The sequence below is a fragment of the Acanthochromis polyacanthus genome, chromosome 7 (assembly GCF_021347895.1).
Source record: "Acanthochromis polyacanthus isolate Apoly-LR-REF ecotype Palm Island chromosome 7, KAUST_Apoly_ChrSc, whole genome shotgun sequence".
In the NCBI taxonomy this organism is placed as follows: Eukaryota; Metazoa; Chordata; class Actinopteri; family Pomacentridae; genus Acanthochromis; species Acanthochromis polyacanthus.
The window spans coordinates 21,843,340-21,865,196 of NC_067119.1; the positions used below are offsets into that span (position 1 = coordinate 21,843,340).

The following is a 21,857-nucleotide window of genomic DNA, read 5'->3' on the forward strand; positions in this document are numbered from 1 at the left end:
GCTTTGAAACACGCATTATTACCAAAATGAATCAACAGACAATCTCAGAATTTGCTTCACAAGGTTTTATTCAAATGCAAGGGCAAGGTTGTAAATTAAAAAAAAAACTACTTGAATAAATGAAAATGGTAGGACAAAAGGCAAAAGGTATTCTTGGAAGAGTCTGTCAATACACTACGGTGTAAAAACAACTGCAATGTTTAGTTAGTCCATTGTTTTAGGCAATCAATCTGAATTCATTATCACCCCTGAAGCTGATTCATCCCTTTTCTTGTGTTTCTCTGTTTTGATATTGCACTTCTCAAGTAGCTGACTGGTATCCACACGAAGGGTCGTATAGTCAGCTTGTGTAAATAACAGGTCTAAAGTATAGAGGAAATGCTCAGGAGCAAATGCATCACAAAACAATTTGGCTGGAAATGCTTTGGAAACAAAACAAAACAATGAAATGCAATGCAAAAATTACAGTTCGCTGACAAACAAGCTGTGTTAAGGATATTTATAGATTTAGGTAAGTGTAAAACAGGTCAGGTCAGTGCGAGATAGCTGGCTCAAAGGTGTCGCCTCCTGAGCCCGCTTTCCCAAACGTTTTGAGCATACTGGCCATTTTTAGAGGAGCAACACAAACCTTAGCACTAACATCTTCAGGTCAGTTCTAGTTAAGTCATGTGAGGTCAGAGTTAGTTTTGAGTTAGGAGTCGGGTCAGGGTTAGATCTGTCTCATGCTACGTACGTGATGAGGGTACCACGGAAGAACATTGTGCTGACAGTTATAGAAGACATGTACCAGTGCTTCAGGTTTGCTCAGCCAGGAAAATAATAAACCCTCTTAGAGCACGGAGCTTTTTTTCAAATTGTGCCATATACATGTGTGCCTTTTATTTCTGCATTAGTGTCTCCTTCATGATTAATCTGTGAATGGCTCCCGACTAAAGCGCGAGAGAAAAGCTCAAATCTTTGCATCAAAGCTGTTTAAGACAGTGCATGCTGAAGCTCAGTTTTTATGAATCCACATCTATTCGTTTCACGTTATGTTGATGTGAATTCCTGTGCTGCTCGGCTCCTCTCATCACGCGTACTTACGTCCAATTCCACAAGTTTTTCAGTGCTTTTAAACTTACTCATCTACCACAGATAAACTGTATGCTTCGTCAGTGATTAAACGACAAAAATGTTACTGTACAGATGAAGTGATTCAGGATTTGTACCATGAAAGTGCTGAAACCAGAAGAGGCTGTGAGAGGTCTCACTTCGCCTGTAAAACGTCTCTGCACATGTTGGCTGTGAACTTAGTGTGCGAGCTCATGTGTGCACGTTTTCACTTCCAGCACTGTGAGTAACAGACCTCCTACTGTGTGCTTCTGCCCACCGAGTGCAGAGGAAGAAATCAGAAAAGATGCGGTATGATGGAGGAGAGAGAGGGAAAAAGATGGCAGAAGAAGCCGCAGCAATCACGGCCGCCGACTCCACGGCCCACATTGACTCCCTGCAGCGCTGAGAGAATCCAACCTCCCACAAACCATCCATCATTCAAACAAGCGTGACCGGTTTCGCAGCTCTGCCGTGACCATCCCACATACAAAGTTCGGGAATCACCGACCAGATCTGCCCACACTTCACAAAGACTACTGACACTAACTGTAACCTCCACCTCGCCAAAGAAACCGCCGATGACCCCTCGCCTAATCCTCTCCTACTCAAGGTGACCAGCTTCAGTTTAGAGATGCTGTTTAGATGTGGCGCATAATCATAAACCTACTGTACCGTCTATATCTCTCACCAGCCAGGCCATATGCTGCGGTCGAACAGATGGGCCGATACATATTCCCTCACCCGGACAGGGGGTGAGAGTCGCCGGAGGTAAAAGCCAGAAGAGGACAAGAGCGGGGGAAGGGCAGAAAGCTGGTGTCACAGACTGAAGGATTTAAAGTATTTGTGCAGTGGTCCATATACTGTCTGACACTACCACATATCCACAGGAGACAGGACAACACCAGACGTGCAACATAGTGAGACTCAGTCAAAACATGCTGGTTGATGGAAAAAAGACAGCAGAGAGGTGATTTTTGATGGTGGGATGTTTTACAATGTAGGCGGTAACTTCAGCCATCCCAGTTTGAATCAATCTGCAATCTTCAGTTTGTTTTTCAGCCTTCCACGTGCCCCCAAATTAAACAACCGCACATTTTGTGTAACGCTCTGAGGTGAGTGGAAAGATGACACAGCTCTAATAACTTCCCGTTTTCAGTTTTTCGCATAAGCGTCAGTGCTCTGTGCAGAGCTTATCAACAGTACAAGTGATAATAAAAACAAACAAACATGGCATCAGTATAGTCTGATTACAGGAATAAAAACACAATGACAGACAGTAGAAATAAAAACACTAGTTAACGTCCTTCATGATGGTGAATGTAGTGTGGAAAACAAATGAACAGATTGACTGTAGACCTTTGGAGCATTTGGTGAGTTGGTGATAATCAGTATGACTCTGGCCTTGGCATAGTCACTCGGTACATGTGTGACTGGGCTGTGCGTGCTTGAATGAGTGAGTAACTGCATGTGTTGGTGTGTGTTTATAGTACAGCGCAGCACTCTGCAGTACAGTACAGTACAGTGTGTGCAGTGCCAAAGAGTGCATTCATCTGTGTGTGTTATTTATTGACCCTAACTTTCCCAGTCAGGGCCAGCCAGCCCGTCGTCATCGGAATCAGACTCTGGCGAGGCCTCCTTGATGCGTCGCAGAGCCTCGTGGATGCTCCTGGTCAGCGGGTCGGTAGAAGGTGGGAGATCTCCCTGGTCTTTTCTCTCTTTACAGGGGACACGCCTAAGTTTGACCCCCTTGCGAATCTGAGCCAGGATGCTGTTGGGGTCTTCATCGCCCTTATTAGCAGACAGGGAGCGCTGATCGACCTTCCTCAGATGGAAGCTGCCTCTCTTCAGGGAGGCAAGAACCTCATCCATGGGTGAGCTCACTGCGTGGAGGGAGAAGAGAGGAAAACACACCGTGATTGGCTTTTGTAATTAGCTAATGTAACAAGCCCTGAAAAAACTATTATGGCACTTAACGGCCTCTGTACCTCTTCTGCTGTGGGGGTCGAACTCTGGAGTCTTCCTCAGCTTTTTCCGAGCGCTCACCAGTTGGCTGCTGTCAAAGAAGCGAGGGATGAACGGGCCAAGTGGAGACAGAGCGAGCTCCTCTGCTGCGCTCTTCCCCTCGGCCTTCTGCCCGTAGCGGCCTGGACTCCCAGAAGGTGAAATCTCCTCCTTTGTTGGCGGCGGAGGCGGAGGGGGAGGCGGCGGACGAGGGGAGATAGGGGAGGCCAGCAGTGAGGAGAAGGAGCAGGGAGAGCAGGAGGAGTCTGCAGGACTGGGCACGGGCAGCGGAGGAAGTGATGCTGTGAGGGCCGTGACGGGCTGAGTGGTGAGGGTGGAGCTGGGGCTGGGGTCCGTCTGCACGCTGGTGCTCAGGCATATCGGCTGGCCCTGCGTCTGGACGCAGACCGAGTCCACGCACTCCTCCCGTTCACTCACGCTACTCATTTCCATGCTTCTTCCTCGCTCTCTCCTTCTGGTGTGAGCCACACGTAGCCGAGTGGACTTCAGAATCACCTGACCTGGGTACCGCTGGAGAAAGAAACAGGGATACAAAGATCAGTAAGAAAAAAAATGTGTTGAGAAACTCAAAAAGAAAGCACGTACTTGCTTGAAAGTGCGAAGTCTGTCCAGAGTTCTCTGCCTCTCCTGACTAACTCTGCTGTTCTTCCTTTCCTCATCATCATCATCTTCATTATTCAGCTGGAAAATTTGGAGATTCAGAGGAGGAAAGAGTTACTGATAATGTTTTAATGCATTAACTAATGTGTTGATTAAAAAAATAAAGCTTCTACCTGTAACACGTGGTGAGGTATAGAGTCCCTGTGGATGGTTTGGCGTCTCTGCTGTTTCTGGGTGTGGTTGGAAACACAGATCTCCTGGAGAAAGGAGGGAGAAACAAAAAACATGAATGAACTGATCCACACAGAATCATGCATTACACGAACAATAAGACAACTGCTGCAACGAAAACGTCTAGCAAACAAAATTTAGTACTTACCCTATATTATAAGGACCATTTACGGCTAGGTGCCTTTCTAATTTTTTGTAAATATTGAGAGTTTCTGACATAATAAAATACATTTCTGCCTTGATATTAAGCTCACAGACAAGGTGCAAAATACAAACTGAATTCTACATATTGAATTGCAAACTCTTGGCAGAATGCAGGAAACACTTCAACAACGAGAGTAAAACAGAGTAAAGGACACACACCCTCTTGTTCCTCAGATAGGAGCGCTTGGCAGTGATGCGCCCCCTTCTTGCTTCCAGCTGTCGAGCGCTGACCTGAAGTCTGTGCAGCTCTTCTCTCTCTGCAGTGTTATCCTCCGTAATATCGTCTGCACTTTCAAAGGTGTCATAATACACCACCTCGTCCTGACGCTCTGAAAGCACACATGCATAAATGTGTAGCTTTGCGTGGACTCACCTGAACACGTTTCATTTAATGCACTGCATGATAATTCAGACTGTCATCTTGCAGACTCATGTGCAGCCAGCACTTTAGATAACTTAATAAAGTGGGGTGTTAAGTGAATACCTGTCATCTGTCTGCGAATGCTGTCCAGCTGAGCGGTGAGCAGCAGCTCTTCACACTGTAGTATCTCAGCCTGGATGTCATACAGTTGCAGCTGGAGCTCATAGTATTGTGTCTCCATGTGGTCTAAGAGGGCCATCGCATCCTCGCTGCTGCACAGACTCTGCATCTGAAGGGACGGATTAAAACACTGCAGTTACAAAACCAACTCTGTGTGTTTACATATGTGCATATTTGCTTTATATGATGTTAAAAGCACTACCACACCTCATCTCGGAGTGTGTGTTTCCTCTGCTCCAGACAGATCTCCCTGGCTCTCTGGAGCTGCAGGGTTTCCTTGGCGACAGAGTAGCGCAGTCTCTCCATGCGCCCCACCGCCGCCGTCCACGAAGATTTTCCAAACTTACGCTGGTCTACTTTCATGCGTTCGTACACCCCTAACACACACAAACAAAGCACGCGTTGTTACAGGTGCATGAGTCAAACTTCCACACAGTAAAACTCATGTGAAAATGAGTCACAAGCACATTCAGTTTTCTCCCCTGGTGCACTGAGTGGGCATAGCACCCACTATTGCTTTAATGTGATGACTCAAGTCTCACAGGAGTAAAGGTTTCTTACAAATAACAGAGAGAGAGACATCTATTGGCTACTTCGGGACATTACAACTACTTTCTTTGCAATCTGCACTTAAAGCCACCAGCTTCCTTGATTTTTGATCTGATAGGAGTCAGATAATAAATGGAGCAGTCAGGGTTGAAAGAAAAACTAAGCAGGAGCACACAGTGGAGTAACCCTGCACAGACACAATCTGCTGGCAGAGCTGTTTGATCAATAGGTTGTCCTTGTTTCCTCCTGTCCCTGTCAAAGCATGGCTGTCTGCTGCGCCTCATTAATACCAAATCACATTAGCCCTGGGATTCAAAGCACACACAGGTCAATAACACGCCAATGCTACTACTATGTGTGCGTGTTCACTGGTTGATTATTCAAAGTCACTCCTCTGCTGCTTTATTGACCTGACATTGGCCGTGACAGTGATGGCATTTTGTACCTTTCTGGGCTCTGGCAGTGATCTCAAAGTATTTTACTGTAAACTCCTGGATGTTGAGGACGGCCTCCTGAGCTTTCTTCTGCCAGTCAGAGTCCTCCTTTTTTAGCGCGTCAATCCGCCTTGGGCCCAAGTAGTCGTTCTCCATGGAAATCTGATGAAAGAGGACATTCTTGTCAACAACTCAGCAGGAGACTGAAATGATGTTTTCTGTAATATAAATAAAGCCCAATGAAAGAGTTAGTAGAAAAACTTATTTTTCATAAAATGTATAAATTAGTCTTTAAAATATATACACCATATTTAAATACAGTATATATCGTTTTGATATTTTAAAAAAATGGACCTACATAAAGTACAAATACTTGCATGTGATGTGACAAAAAAATGTAAACACCAAAAGATAAATATTCTTGACTAGCATGAGCAGTGACACTGTTTACACACAAAAAAAGGGTTCCTATGTACACAGTAGAGATAATGTAATCTCACTGGGCCTTAGAGGCACATTCAAAAAAACTGCACGTTCAGAAAATGGCACAGCGTCTTTATCATGAGGAACAAGATAAGTGATGAATAAACACTGTAACTCAGTGGTTTCAACACAAAAGCAGGCCTGGAGAGGGAGCTACACTCCCAGAAAATGGAAGCACTGGCCACTGCAATGAAAAATCCTCACTCTTTCAGTTGTAGTTTGACCAGTCTGGTTACCAAATGAAGATGCGTGCAACTACATTTCTTTTTTCAAACCACATCTATTGCAAAAACGACAGTCGGTGTTATGCGGTCACCAACAAACCCTGGGGCAACAAAGCAAGGAGATTAAAAAAGCATTTCACCATCAAGAGGGAGCATGTCAAGTCAATGATGTGAAGAATTAAAACTGAAAAATGTCTAGAGATGGTTTTTTTTTGTTCCTCTAGATGCAAAAAATGGGTTAAACTGATTATTTACATAACAGCCAAATAAAGTGTATAGTATTCAGCATTACATACTTCATTTTTAAAACTAATTCCTGCACTACAGAACCATCTGAAAACAACTAAGAGACACAATTGGAGTATGACTTTACCATTTGTCCAGAAGTATACACTGACATGACAATCTTTTATAATTACGTGACTGATGAACATGAAGCAAGATTGATGAAAAATCGACAAAAATAAGAACAAAAACAAAATCTGTTGAATGTGCAAGGTGAAAACGAAATGCTCCTCTGCAGCACACGAGTAAGAAAGCAAACAGCGAAGGTTACAGAGCTGCACAGCGCCCGTCTGACCCTAAGTAACCTTGCTGCAGCTCCACTCACACTGCACTACTCAGCAGTGCACCAGTATCATTTGCCACTGCAATTTCCTGATGACCGGGTGCCAGGACTCATTCCTGTAATCCTTTTTTCTACATTGTTTAATTTTAGAATAGCTGGCTGTATGTTTGATAATTTGTGCTCCTGCAACTCTTACTGGATCGAGCTTTTACATAAAAACTTAACAGCTAACAATGAGCAAACACTTGCTAATTTCACTGTCTGGTCATTTCGTGCCCTTGTGAATATGCATAATTGGAGGATAGAGGGAAACATTTTACTAGAACATCCCAGACACTAGGATGATGCTACTCTCTGACAACATGCTGCCTCAGTTTAAAATGTTGTATTCATTATTGTCACACAACTCAGCCACACTTTCCTTACTGACCATGAAAGGAAATTTCACTTACTTCTTTTTCCTTTTGGAGTAAATTACATTCCTAATTCGTAATTTGACACTGCCAGTTTTCAGAGTCTTTTTTCCAGGCTCACATATTACCGTAATCTTATACCTCCTGGTATTTCCTTTCCTCTCTATTTAATTATTTTCACTAACAACAGTGCATTGGATTTAGTATTGAGGCTGCACTTTAAAATCAAATACTTCTGTACAACAAGGAATAAAAAATTACCAAGGGGAAAAAAAGGTAATGGAGAGAATCAGTGGCTCTAAATATATGAACAACTGATAGAAGTTACAAGATTAAGCTGCCTGTATTGTCTGAATCCAGTGACCTGAGTGCAAAACTTGGCCAAACTTAGAGAAAGATTTCACAATATATTCAAGTTTTAGCGCAACAAATATGGATCAAAGACTAATGCTACATACTGAACCACTGAGAACTATTGTCCATTCATCCTAATGTGTAAGACCTTCACAAACTAAGATAAATGTGTACAGTCACATTCCTCATATTAAGGCTACACGCTGTCATTAAAGGGGAACTTCGGTCTTTTTCAACCTGGGGTCTGTTTTCATTTGTCATTTCATACATGTGAGTGATGGAGAAATGAATTTTCGACATAGCTCCAGTATTTAGCCAGGCAGGCAGCTTAGCAGCTCAGCTAGCAGCTCGGATAGCGAAAAGTATGGGGCAGCGGGCCCCCCCGCATCAAAGTCCGCCCTAACGTGCTTTTTTCCCCACACTGACCGGCTCAGATAGTCTCAATGAGTGTCCCACAACATACTAGAGATGAGAAGTGATGGAAGATGAGAAGTGATAGCTCGCGCCAAAACTGGTGTTTTGGCGCGAGCTCTCGCGCGATTTCAGAACGAGATTTGCGTTCTAGCGTCCTGAGATTTGGATACAGACCACAACAAAGAGCGATCACCAGGTAATGTGGGGGTTTTCGTTCACTTCTCATCTCTAGTATGTTGTGGGACCCTCATTGAGACTATCCGAGCCGGTCAGTGTGGGGCAAAAAGCACGTTAGGGCGGATTTTGACGCGGGGGGGCTAGCTGCCCCATACTTTTCGCTAGCCGAGCTGCTAGCTGAGCTGCTAAGCTGCCTGCCTGGCTAAATACTGGAGCTATGTCGAAAATTCATTTCTCCATCACTCACATGTATGAAATTACATATGGAAACAGACCCCAGGTTGAAAAAAACCGAAGTTCCCCTTTAAGGCTACTGCTGGTTACACAATGAGAAACACACAAGTTGTAAGATCACATCTTTTTGATAGTTCTGATAAACTGTTGACAAATCTAAGAGGAAATTTTCAAAACAAACACGGTCTCAGACAATCCGAGAGTAAATAAAACATGCTTTCTGGATGAATATTTCATGGAGAGTGAAAAATTATTTTGTCTACCTTGTTATTCTTGTCTGGATATTCAAGAGTACAAACTGTTTGAATGAATAAAAGAAGCTGTGATCAAGTATATGCACACATTAGCTGATGTACTATGAAACATAAACTAGTTTAATCTGTTTCCAATGTAGGAATGAGGAGTTTAGGTGAGTTTGTGCCAAATTAATTAACCACACTGGGTCATTTCAAAGTGGAAATAGCAATGGATGACAGAATTTGAAATAACACAAAGAAGTGATCAGCAAAAGGAAAACCACGCTGTGCTCCAACTACACACTGTAGGCCATAAATAGACGTGGAGGTATGAGGTTCAAAGGCCCCTCTCACCTCCCCCTGCTGATAGGAGGTTCCATGGTGTAATGGTTAGCACTCTGGACTCTGAATCCAGCGATCCGAGTTCAAATCTCGGTGGGACCTGCTTTTTCTGCGCTATGTTTCTCCTCCTCCTTTCTGAAAAAACCTCTCAGGGCCCCTTGTGCTGACATGTTTGTGTGCAAACCGCAGAGAAGCAGAAAGGAAGAGCGTCTGCTGTGGAAAAAACAACTGTGGTGAAGAAGTGATTAGAGAGTAAAAGCAAACACGACTGTCAACTCTGACCAACTGCAAACATAGCGGCTGAAAGTAGCTTCATGTTTGTGGGAGAATCTGACTTTTTGGGGTGTGTGATCTGTCTCACTAATCTCTCACACTAATACATGAGTTATTCTACTCTATTGTCAAAAGATTTGACTCAGATTAATAAAATACACTACATGCTGTTGACATGACTGTGTTTTGTAGACACTGGAGGTTCTCAGTTTCCCAGAACTTTGAGTGCGTTTATTCAGCCACACTGAAACTGAAGAGCTTAACTCTGCCCTCCGTCTTTCCGTTTGTGCTGCATGTCTGCTGATCCCAGAGTGTCAGCACCAGCCTGTGCCTGCAGTAAACCTATAGGACCACACACACTACATGATTTATTCATGTCTCTGTGAGGCTACGGGAAATTAGAGAGCCATTCCAGCTGACAGCGTGTCACTCAACCTCCACCTGCCACATCTCAGAAGTATTTCAGATATTGTGGAAAATGGATAAACCTGAGGGGGTGGTGTTCACAGCGAAGGTTGGGGAAAACTGAGTTATTTTTTGATGGATGTTATGTGGTAATGTGATACCAAAGTCTTCTTATTGCTGATGTGCTGTGTATGAGCCACAGGGCTAAATATAAATGCGTCTCAGCGCTGCAATAATTGAACAAAGCCTGTCCACCATTTATCCATTCACCAGCCTCCGTCTTCCTTTTGCAATTAGATACATTCCACCCCCCTCCCACTGCATTGCATCTTATCAGAATATACAAGACAATTTGTCTTACAAACGATGCGCTTGTCTCTCATTCTGCTGGTATCCCTGGTTTTGGATCTGCATGTTTCTGATCTGCTGATGCTGGCCTCATCGACCGGCCCAGAGTCTACTGTAATCTTGTTTGCGGTTTCTCACTGCTCAAATTTTCTCTTCTCGCTCAGGCCAACGGGTTGAGGCAGATGGTCGCCCTCCCTGAGCCTGGATCTGCTGCAAATTTCTTCCTGTTAAAAGGGAGTTGTCCCTCCACTGTCACTAAATGCTTCCTCAAAGGCTTTCTCTCTGGAATATTGTACTACCTAAAGTGTCCTTAGATTTGTATTTTTTTTTTTACTTCTTTCAATTACATATGTTTGCCTTGTTCATCCTTTATCTCAAATTGAAAACACTTCGGGTCAACTTCTGTTGTTATTAAATGTTTTGTATGAATAAAAGCGACTTGCTTACATAATACATCATAGTCAAACGAGCACAAACACACTGATGCACACACACACAGAGCAGGCTCTGTTTTAAGACACATGAGAATTTCCTGTGAACATCAATTGTGTTTTAGGACCTTTCCACATCAGCCCCATAGAGAAAAAAACTGAATCCAGGCCCAGCTACATAGTAGACAGCTTCCCACCTATTTTACATTCAACAAAAATATAAACGCAAGACTTTTGTTTTTGCTCCCATTTTTTATGAGATCAACTCAAAGATCTAAAACTTTTTCCCACATCTGTCTAAGGGGCCGTTTACATGAGGACGCTTGCAGGTAAAAACGTCAAAATATTTCAACAAAACACCCTATCGTTTATGCGAAGACGGCGTTTTGGGGGCTAAAAAACGCAAAAATTTGAAACCGGCCTCCAGAGTGGAAAAGTTGAAAACTCTCCGCCGTTACGTTTCCGTCTAAACAGCAAAACGCAAAACTTTGCCGAGATCTGACCACGTCGCGTACGCGATTACGTCACATACGTGCTTTGGTTTGCCGGCCGGTACAAGGACGTAAACAAAGATGTGTGATTATTTCCATCCTTCGTACCTTCAAGCAACTCTGGCAGCTCTATGTACACTACAGGAGTCGTACCAACAAACGTACAGAATCTGTACAGATTCCATTCATGAACATTTACCGCGGTGGAGATCCGAAAAGGGAGATAGTACGCATGCGCATAGACATGGCGGAGTTTTATCACAGCGCCACCCAGCTGCCTGGCATGCATATCCAATCGAATTCCACGCACTATAGAGTCACCGTATATACGCAGATTTCCTTCAAGACCGCTCGTCTAAACGTGAAATGACAAGACGCCACTTTTGCGTTTTCTGTTAAGATGGTCCTCGTATAAACGTAGCCTCAATCTGTGACAGTGAGCACTTCTCCTTTGCTGAGATAATCCATCCCACCTCACAGGTGTGCCATATCAAGATGCTGATTAGACACCATGATTAGTGCACAGGTGTGCCTTAGATTGCCCACAATAAAAGGCCACTCTGAAAGGTGCAGTTTTGTTTTTGGTTTTTTTTTTTGGAGGGGGGGGGTTGTTTCAATCCTAAGGCACACCTGTGCACTAATCATGGTGTCTAATCAGCATCTTGATATGGCACACCTGTGAGGTGGGATGGATTATCTCAGCAAAGGAGAAGTGCTCACTATCACAGATTTAGACAGATTTGTGAACAATATTTGAGAGAAATGGTGATATTGTGTATGTGGAAAAAGTTTTAGATCTTTGAGTTCATCTCATAAAAAGTGGGAGCAAAAACAAAAGTGTTGAGTTTATATTTTTGTTGAGTGTACTTAAGCAGAGGCAGGAAAACTATGATCACTGGTGATAAGATGCTAAAAACAGATTCAAAGGAGACTGTTTTCCACCAGCTATTTGTTAAAATACGAACATCTTGATCATATTTCACCAGGATTTGCAATATCCACCCACTAAGTATCCAGCAGGGACAGTACCCACGACCCAGTTAATGCTAAACCCCATGATAAGCTACTAAGCTACCCAGCTGTTGGAGAGTTTGTGAGCTGTAACCCCTAAACAATTGTGCCTACGTGTTAAAGCAGTGACTTTTCTTATCATAATGTCCTGAAGCACCTTCTGGGCAGAATTCAGGCACATTTTATATTTAACATTAAACACATAAAAGTGACATCTTCATGTAAACCACATTTTAGGTATTTAAAAATGCCTTCATGCTAATTAATGCAGCCTCTTGTTTAATCTATAAATGAACAAATGATCAGAAATGCTAAACAAGGTTGTGTTTTGACACACTGCGATATCGTAATCACATTTTAGAGGGCAAAATAAGGTCTTGGTTGCTCACCCAAAAATTCACCCAGTTTAAAACTAAAAATCAATGCTTATATCCCAGCCGGTGCTCACTGGACAGACTCTCAATAAACCCTGCACCCAGAAAAACCCACAAAGTTCACATGATCTACAATAACAGATCCAAACTAACATTTTAGTCATGTTGTCCGTGCCATTTTCTCCTAGTTGGATGTGATAAGTAATGTGCATGTTTTTTCACTACTGAAATCGAGTGGTCATTGGCATTTGTGTGCATGAGGACAGTGACTCAAACGGCTTGGTGAAATGTCGGACAGAAACTCGGTTTAGGTGACAAATCCTCCCAAAATGTCTTTGTTACCTTGATCTGCTGTCGGCGTAGCATCGCTAGCTCCCTCATGTCTCTGAAGGGCTGCAGAAGGTACTGATACAGCTGTGTGGAGGCCTCCAGCAGACCTCCATAGGCCTGGTCCTCTTCCTCATAAAGCTCCAACAGCTCCACCATGCTGTCCATGGCCCTGTGCTTCTCCAGCAGCTACGTCACAAACACAAAAGAGGTTGCTTTTGTTACTGCCGACATACAAACATTTTTCAGACTATCAGAACAAATGAGTGAGACTTTGATAATAAGGCATTTGCGATTATCCATATGAAATGTAGCGAGGAAGGAGGCTCACAAAACATTAAAAAAAACAAAACAAAATAAATCACCTTGATTGAAAAACATCTATTTTTAATAAAAGGAAAAACTGCCTATTGTGCAGACGGCAAACATACTGTAGTTGTGATACAATCTGATGAGAGTTTTCGAACTCTAATCATAAGTCTAGAAAAGTGAGAAGAACTTACTTTCTTACACATCTTGTAGTGCCGCTCACCAATAAGTAAAATCTTGCATCTCACTGTGATAATGTAAGGATGCTTTGTGTGACTGTAAATAATAGGAGTATATCTGAGTGCAGTCTCTCAGTGCACAACTAAGTGAGCAGAGTCATTTCTGCTGCTGGGAATAGGATCAATACACACACATTTTTGCCAGACTGAACAATCCTGTAGGCTACCAGCAAACACTAAAATAGACATTAACTCAGCCCTCAAATGGAGTGGGAGGATCAATAGGCCTGTGTGTGTGTGTGTGTGTGTGTGTGTGTGTGTGTGTGTGTGTGTGAAATCCTACAGCCACTGTTCTGAATGAACTACGGAATTCTGTCACTGCAGATGGAAAAGGTCAGACTGTGATAAAGAGATGAGTAGCTCTTCTTAAATGTTCACAATGAATACATCTTGAAGCTTAATACTTAAAAGTTTCCATCTGATTTATTGTCAAGGTTACAGGTCTGGAACAATTGGTGATGATAAAATAACACCTTGTGACGTCCTGCGGGTCAAACTGACCCGTTTTAAAGTTTGTGGGGAGAAAAAAAAAAAAAATCACAGTGAAACTTCTGATGTCCACATTTTCAACACTTTTGGGAGATCTTTGAACATTTTTAGTGGAAAAAAGAAATGTTAAAAATGTTTCTTTAAGAATATTCACATAACTGATTGACTGATTTTTATGTGAATGTTCTTAAAGAAAATATTACAAGTTTTACTAATATATATGTAATCACTTTAGATATTTTTAGAATTTTTGGAAGATTTTTATTCATTTTCTTGAAAATATTTACAAGAATTTTCTTGCCAAATTTGGTGGATTTTTTTTAAAATAAAACTTTTAAGGGAAATTTTTAAGGAATTATTGGAATTTTCTTCCTGAAGGTTTTGCAAATTTTCAGAAATTTGAGGATTTTTTTTGCTGAATTTTTGGATTCTTTTCGGACAAGGAAAATATATTTTTTGGTGCCTGTAAATGAAGACAACAGGGGGTTAAAGCAACATATGTTCAAGTTGAAGACTGTCAAGATGGTGAAAATACATTTGAGGATAGTTGGAGAAATGGCACTGTTTGCCTGCATTCAGTGGCATCAGTGGTCACACTGACCTCTGATGTGTGATTATTACACCCCAAACGTTACATCTCTCGTGATTGCATAAGTACAAATTATGTCCATTAGTCCATATTTATCTATGACCCAGACGTTTTCTTACATTTACATGAGCTGCAGAAATAGTGTGTTGGAGAAAATGTGTCACATTCTGTTTCTGCAATGTAGGAGCTGATGCACAACACTCTATCCAGCGGTTAATATCACCATGACAACTATGTCAAGGAAGGGAAGTAAGGCGCATTAAAACCACATTCACCTGGACAGACGACCACCGTGAATAATCTCCTGCTACATTTTATATTCAACGTCAATAATAATTTATTGATCAATAGAACATGTATCCCACATTGCTACATAGCATTCTGCTTTTAAACCCTGAGGCATGGGGCAGGTCTTGCTATTCAGTCCATATGTGGAAACAAACTGTAAAGTGACAAACATTTACTGAAACAATTGGAGCAAATTAGCTGTGGCTGCTTGGTGCATATTCTGTGAGACCGATGACTCTGCTGTTTGATGTTTTTTTTCTCAGGAAGGGCAGTAAGTCAACGCTTCCTGTGTCTGGCTTTCTGGCTTTTCTATCGTGAGTGTGTGTTTTCTGAACTGTGCGAATGGGAGTGGGTGTGGGACTGACTGGGTGGAACGACATGTGGGTTGTTCGTCTATGTTACTCACAGCCTCTTTTCACTGCCAAAAGCAGAGCAGAGAGGAAACGCCTTGGACATTGAATTATATAAACACATCAGTATAAAAGCATTTTAACTTCCTTCCGCAGTGACAGTGAGCATACACACAGATGTGCAATCATAGTGCGACCTTGCTGTCCTTACAGTACTGCTGGAGTTATAAACAGTGAAGGCTCGAGGCCAAAACATGCTACTACACTGATATTACACATGCAGTCGTAGCTTTCTGAAAGATCCAAAAATGCAGGCTCGTTTCCCGTTTGAGCTGTTGTTACTCCTCCAAGGAACAGCGGAGTTACGTGACGATCGGCATACATTCATCTGTTTGTCTGTCCGTCTCTTTATCTGTTAGCAACATTACTCAAAAATGGACAAATGGATTTGGATGAAATTTTCAGTGAAGGTCAGAAATGACACAAGGACCAAGAGATTAGATTTTGACAATGATGCGGCTTCTATTCTGGATCCACAGATTTTTTAAAGAGTTCTTTATCATTGCAAGCTATCGGCACGGAGTCACTGTAACTATGACAACAAGTGAACTCTATGTCAGCTGCCTGCTGACGATCACATGATTGCGATCCCACTACAAATCCAGCGCTGCGGACTTATCGGGACTTATCCATCGGAAATGATACAAGGAACAACTGATTAAACTGTGGGGGTGTTTCAGAGCCCTGTCAATTCCCGCCGGCCACTACATATTTAGGTCACGTGATTTGGTATCTGTACGTAACGTACACATGCATAATACATGCTGGCACTCAGTGCAAGTCATTTTGTTTGTGGGTACATCTATATTAAACGGTTACATTTTAGGGTGCCGTGATTTCTGCCACAAATTTTTTCAAGATTTCAGCAATCGAAAAGGATACGACTGAGCTTTTCTTGTTAGTTCTTTTGCATTTGTCCCTGCTGCAGAAAAGACAGGAGTCATACTGAAGTGTAAAAGAATTAAACTGAGAGATAAAAATAATAGATTGATGTCAGACAGCAATACTATTAGACCTGTAGCATCAGCATTCAAAAGCAGTACTTATAAACATATGCTTTGGTCATCGTATCTAAAGAACCCCGTAACTATTCCAATCCGAGCCAACCTTTCAACCAATCAGCAAAGGGCATGCAGCGTCACTGCAAAGGGGTAACAATCTGCTGGTTTGTTGGAGGACTACATGTTGTCGTAGCCTCTGCATTAGTTGAATTCCCATAATCCTTCACTCTACATACATAATGAGTTATACAAACCAACATAAATGTCAGATCAGAAATCCTCCTTCAAAAGGCAGCTTCTTTACCTATGAACAGTTTATCTTCAATCTATAATTGAATGTAAGCCTACCATTCAAGCTACCAATATACAGTAATTCACCGTTTAGTTGAGTTTTCTAATTACTTGAGGCAGTTAGAAGTAATGCTGCAGCAGTCACAATGAATACAAGTATGTTAAAAGAAACGGTGCAACTAAAAGGTCTTTGTCTTGGTCAATGCTACATGTATTTGACAGAAATCGATTCCATAAATACAGGTAACCCTCAGAGTGGATCTACCATCCGCTGTAAAGGCAGGGAGTAATGCGGCGATGGAAATAATTGAAAACTCTTCCATTAAAGGTCTGCCTCGCCTGGTCTCTCAGAGGACTTCTTGCACTCTCCAGCTCCACTAGTCAAGGATGCATTAATCTAACACCATTGATTAGTAGGACAATGTCAGAGCCAATGAGCATCAATAGAATGTCTGTTTATATTAAGAGAAGGTAATCAATCACTAGCTGCTGCTGGTGTGTAAGATGAGCAGGCCTAAAGTGTGAGGTGTCTGGAACAGGCTCGGAGTCTGCGTCAGGGATACAACATTTTAACTGGGTGCAAGTGTTTGATAACATTACATACATGTAGAAGTATCTCGCTGAAAATCTGCATTATATAATTTGATGACATCTTTTCTAGCTATGTACATATAAAACATCGAACTCATATTCACTACCTCATGTGGGTCATACTAAAGATTCTACAGTCTTCCATACATCCATACACGATTATCATGGTCTCAGTATAGTTTTTGTAAATTTTCTGACATCTCAGTTTAATTACCTCCGCCAGGAGGTTATGTAATCACCGGAGTCTGTCTGTCTGTCTGTCTGTCTGTCTGTCTGTCTGTCTGTCTGTCTGTCTGTCTGTCTGTCTGTCTGTGTGTGTGTGTGTGTGTGTGTGTGTGTGTGTGTGTGTGTGTGTGTGTGTGTGTGTCTGTTTGTCTGTTAACAGCATAACTCAAAAAGTCATGGATGGATTTTCACCAAATTTTTACAGGATGTCCGGAAGAGCAAGAGTAAGAATCGATTAGATTTTGGAGGTGATCCGAATCACCGTCTGGATCCAGGAATTTTTTGAAGGTTGAAGGACAATTGAGAGATGGCCAGGCCATCTCTCAATTGGACAGAGAGCTGACTCGGGCGAAGGCAGGGGACACCCTGGACAGGTCGCCAGTCTGTCGCAGGGCTATACGGACAAACAACCACTATCGCATTCACACCTACGGACAATTTAGAGTAACCAATTAACCTCAGCATATTTTTGGACTGGGGGTGCACAGTGACATAGTGGTTAGCACTTTCGCCTTGCAGCAAGAAGATCCCCGGTTCAAATCCCGGCCTGGGCCTGGGATCTTTCTGCATGGAGTTTGCATGTTCTCCCTGTGCATGCGTGGGTTTTCTCCGGGCACTCCGGCTTCTTCCCACAGTCCAAATATAAGCTTAGGTTAATTGGTTACTCTAAATTGCCCATAGGTGTGAATGTGAGTGTGATTGTCTGTCTCTATATGTAGCCCTGCGACAGACTGGTGACCTGTCCAGGGTGTCCCCTGCCTTCGCCCGAGTCAGCTGAGATAGGCTCCAGCACCCCCTGTGACCCTAGTGAGGATAAAGCGGTGTATAGAGAATGGATGGATGGACATTTTTGGACTGTGGGAGGAAGCCACAGTACCCGGAGAAAATCCACGCATGTACAGGGAGAGCATGCAAAATCCATGCAGAAAGATCCCAGGCCCACCCCGGGATTTGAACCGGGATCTTCTTGCTGCAAGGCGAAAGTGCTAACCACTACGACACTGTGCAGCCCATAAATAAACTCTTTTATATATATATATATATATATATATATATATATATATATATATATATATATATATATATATATATATATATATATATATATATATATATATATATTCTTGAACATTTGGAGGCTTATTTGTTTGTTAAAACTGTATTCTTACTACCTGTCAAAGTCACTATAAATCACTCAAATTCATTTTAAATCACCGTGCCTTGAAACATATAGTGTATATTGAATTTTAATTACATTTGGTATTCTATAGATTTTTAAATTGGAAGCTTTTTTTCCAAATAAATACTGTATGTTGAATTTAAATTACATTTAGTATTCTATAGATTTTTAAATTAGAAGCTTTTTTTCAAATAAATACTGTATATTTTAAAATGAGAAGTGTTTTTATAGTATTCTACAGCAAGATTTTTCAGAGTATATATTAACCTTCAATGTTACTAATCTGCCTTTCTGTTATTTTATGTTGTTGTATGTAAGCTGCTGAACACTTGAATTTCCCTCAGGATAAATAATCTATCTATCTAAACTGTTTTCTACATAAATATGCCAAAAGTAGTGTCTGCCTCTGATGAAACATCATGCATTTCCAGGTCTACATTCTCCCAACAAAGGAACAACAACAAAAAAACGTCTTATGTATAATGTGATGCTAGTTTTAAGTGACTATTTGGTGATTTTACTCTCATTAAGGGCACTAATTAAATGTTTAACAGGAGGTTAAGCCATGGTAACAGACACAGATTTTGCACATTCTTTCAACAAGCCAATTCTAAAAGGAAAGAAGTGCTGGATCTGTATTTTGTGTGTGTTCACTTGACTCCCTCAGCTGTGTAAGCAGTGGACAGCGGCCATGCTGAGGGTATAATATTCCACAGAGGACGTGCTTACAATGGCAACCCAGTTTTAGAAAATCTTCTCTTACTGGCTGGCAAGAGGAACTGGTCTGTCCACCGTGTTTTAAAGCTACTTCTTTCGCAGGGTTGAAAGAAACATGGAGGCGCTTACACTGCCAGCTATCAGTTATCAGTGCAAAGTTCCTGGCTGAATATTTTTGTCTCAGATGTGTTGGTGGCCTCTTTTTCTCACAGAACTGACTTTAGATCATGCACGCAAGACAGCTTGGATTTTATAGTTTGATTTCCCCGTGCACACGCTGATGTTAATCTGCACTGCGTAGAATAAAATCTCACTGCAGGTTGCTGACTAGGCAGCTGCTCAGTTTTATCATTGATGTTATATTATGCATGGACTGGATGGGCCACACATCTCCATTCAGCTGTCAAAAATGTCATCCAAAGCTTTCTTCTGTTGTGTCTGTGTGACTTGTAAAGGTCACCAGGGCAGAAACCTGCTACAGATATTTTTGTTTACTTAGTCTGTGTAAGTACACTGTATCATTTTGTGCTTAAGTGGGTTATTTAACATTAAGTATGCCTATTAAATATTCATCTGAGATTAATGGCTGGTGAATCACACTTCCTCACTGCCATGCTGTTGTATAGCACATCCTAAAGGAAGTGCATTTGGTCAGCTCTGTTGTGCTATTCCAGATGTGCAGACTCTATATGCAATAAGAAGTAGTTAGGTCAGTGGGAGGATCAGTAAATCTCTCACCTCTTGCAGATGTTTTGTTGCACGGTTGAGGGTCTCCTCGTACCCGGACTGCCTCAGCTCGCTCAGGCTCTCATAGTACTCATCCGGGTCGTCGTTTTCCGTGAACAGAACCTGCGATAGGATCTTCCACCCGCAGGTGTCCAGCGCGTGACCCAGGTACACCTGTAAACTGTAGCACAGCTCGTCCATCTCCGTCTCGGGGACTTCTGCCGGGCCGAACAGCACCGTCCACATCCCGGCCGGTTCCTCGGGGAACACCGGCAGGCAGGGCTCCAGCACCGAGTTGACCGAGCAGAGCTGCTGGTGGACCGCACGGAGGTCCTGGAAGGAGAAGAGCCCGGCCCAGCTGCAGTCCTCCCGGCTCAGGCTGTCCAGCTCCTCCAGGTCCAGGCAGTCCAGGGAGGGAGACAGCTCCTCTCTGTCGGTGTCCGGGATGACGGTTTGTATTTTGACGGGGCTCGGTTTCGGTGTCACAGTCTTGGGTTTGGAGCTGCATCCTTTAGCCTCGCCTGCTTTGCTAGGGCTCCTGGAGACTTTAAGCGGACTTTCGGGCCATTTTGTTTTGTCTCCATCCACACTGGTCGCCTCCAGCGGCGGGTCTCTACCGAAGCTTCTCCTCTGAACCGTCCTGTTGTGACACGTAATGGCAAATTTACCCTCCACCTCATTCCAGGCGACGATAAACACAAATTTATGCTTCTCCTTCTCCTCAAACGCATTCGGGCGCACGGCTACCCAGCCCGACTCCAAATTATCCTCCATTGTGAAGGACATTTCTGCAAAGTGAAGGAAAACGGCCAACAAAAAAACGACTCGTTGCTGTTAGGATGCAGTTAAAAACGGCTACGGCGTCAAAACAACCAGACGGGTTTATCTCCCGGGATATTTCGCCTCAGGAGCTCTCCTCCTTCGCTCAAGCGGATGGATTTGGAGCAGTGCGGTGTCATTTCCCATCTCTGGCCCACCTGCTTCCAGCTCGGATGTCTGCCCGCCCGTCCCAGCCTCCTGCTGCCGCTAGCTTCGTCATTTAGCCCTCCGACCAACCGAGGCTCCGAACAGGCGGCCGAGTGTTCAGCGGTGCGACGGTCGATGATCCGCCTGTCAGCTGCGCTCCGTTATTCTCGATGTGTCGCCTCCAGACCTCCCGACTGATCATGAAGTAGCAGCGGGCTCCAACGGCTCCGCACATCATTCAGACACCGCAGACCGGGGCCCTGCAGCAGGTTTGTTCCGTCGTGTTGTCACAGAGGTTAGCATCGTCTCCAAACTCACAACAAGACCATGTTTTCTTCTCCGTTTGCCCAAGAGCACATACGCAAAATGGTGCTGCCTTCAGGGGCTGCGAGGAACATCGGAATTCTCATGTAAACCGACATCAAATCAAATTCTAAGACGCGTCTGTAGCTTTTATTGCGAAAACATGATTCTGCATGCATATCTACAAAGAAATAGCCCTCTCTTTTAAGTTTGTCACGTCATTAGAAGTTGGTATGGCTTGATTATCACTGGTATTTTGCCATTTTGTTGCAGCTGCAAAATCTCAATTATTATGAAACACAATCAACCCCCGTTCGAGCAAAGCAAAGCAAAGAGCAGACCCAGAAGGTTCTGGTTTGAGAGCATTTGAAGGCAACATCTCCACTTCAGCAGAGCACGTAGGGGCGTGCTGACGTTTAGGATCGACCAGTGTGGGATGCTTTCTTCAAGTAGGTCTGTTGCTGCTACATTAAGAGCAACAATGCCAATGCAGCTCTTTTTCTAAACTTAAAGTATTATTATTCTTTTAAAAATATCTGCAAAATTTCTAAAATTATAGGTCCCATATTGTACACCTTTCAGCAAATTATTGAAAGTCTCAAAGAGTGTTTTCAATTGTTCTGTTTAAAATACTGCACAGATGATTAATGTCACCATGACTGTACTGCTGGTTTCCTGGCCCTGTTCCAACGGGACTGTTTCAGTGTCTGTAGCTTTAAATCCACGCCCCCTTCAGGAAGAAGACTCTCTCTGTG

At 42.9% G+C, this 21,857-nt stretch overlaps 1 protein-coding gene and 1 non-coding gene across 2 annotated transcripts; one reads left to right on the plus strand and one right to left on the minus strand.

Moving 5' to 3' along the window:
• Positions 1–50: 50 nt before the first annotated feature.
• Positions 51–21,323, minus strand: LOC110963079 (junction-mediating and -regulatory protein). Its single transcript, XM_022211262.2, has 10 exons — positions 19,846–21,323; positions 12,794–12,967; positions 5,685–5,835; positions 4,898–5,067; positions 4,634–4,799; positions 4,309–4,478; positions 3,888–3,971; positions 3,700–3,795; positions 3,078–3,624; positions 51–2,972 (listed from the first exon to the last, which is right to left on the minus strand). Exons 1-10 carry the CDS (start codon positions 20,617–20,619, stop codon positions 2,665–2,667), a joined length of 2,640 nt encoding a protein of 879 aa, XP_022066954.1. The 5' UTR covers positions 20,620–21,323; the 3' UTR covers positions 51–2,664.
• trnaq-cug (transfer RNA glutamine (anticodon CUG)) lies at positions 9,149–9,220 on the plus strand. The gene has a single exon. It is a non-coding gene; the product is annotated as a tRNA-Gln (tRNA).
• Positions 21,324–21,857: the final 534 nt, after the last annotated feature.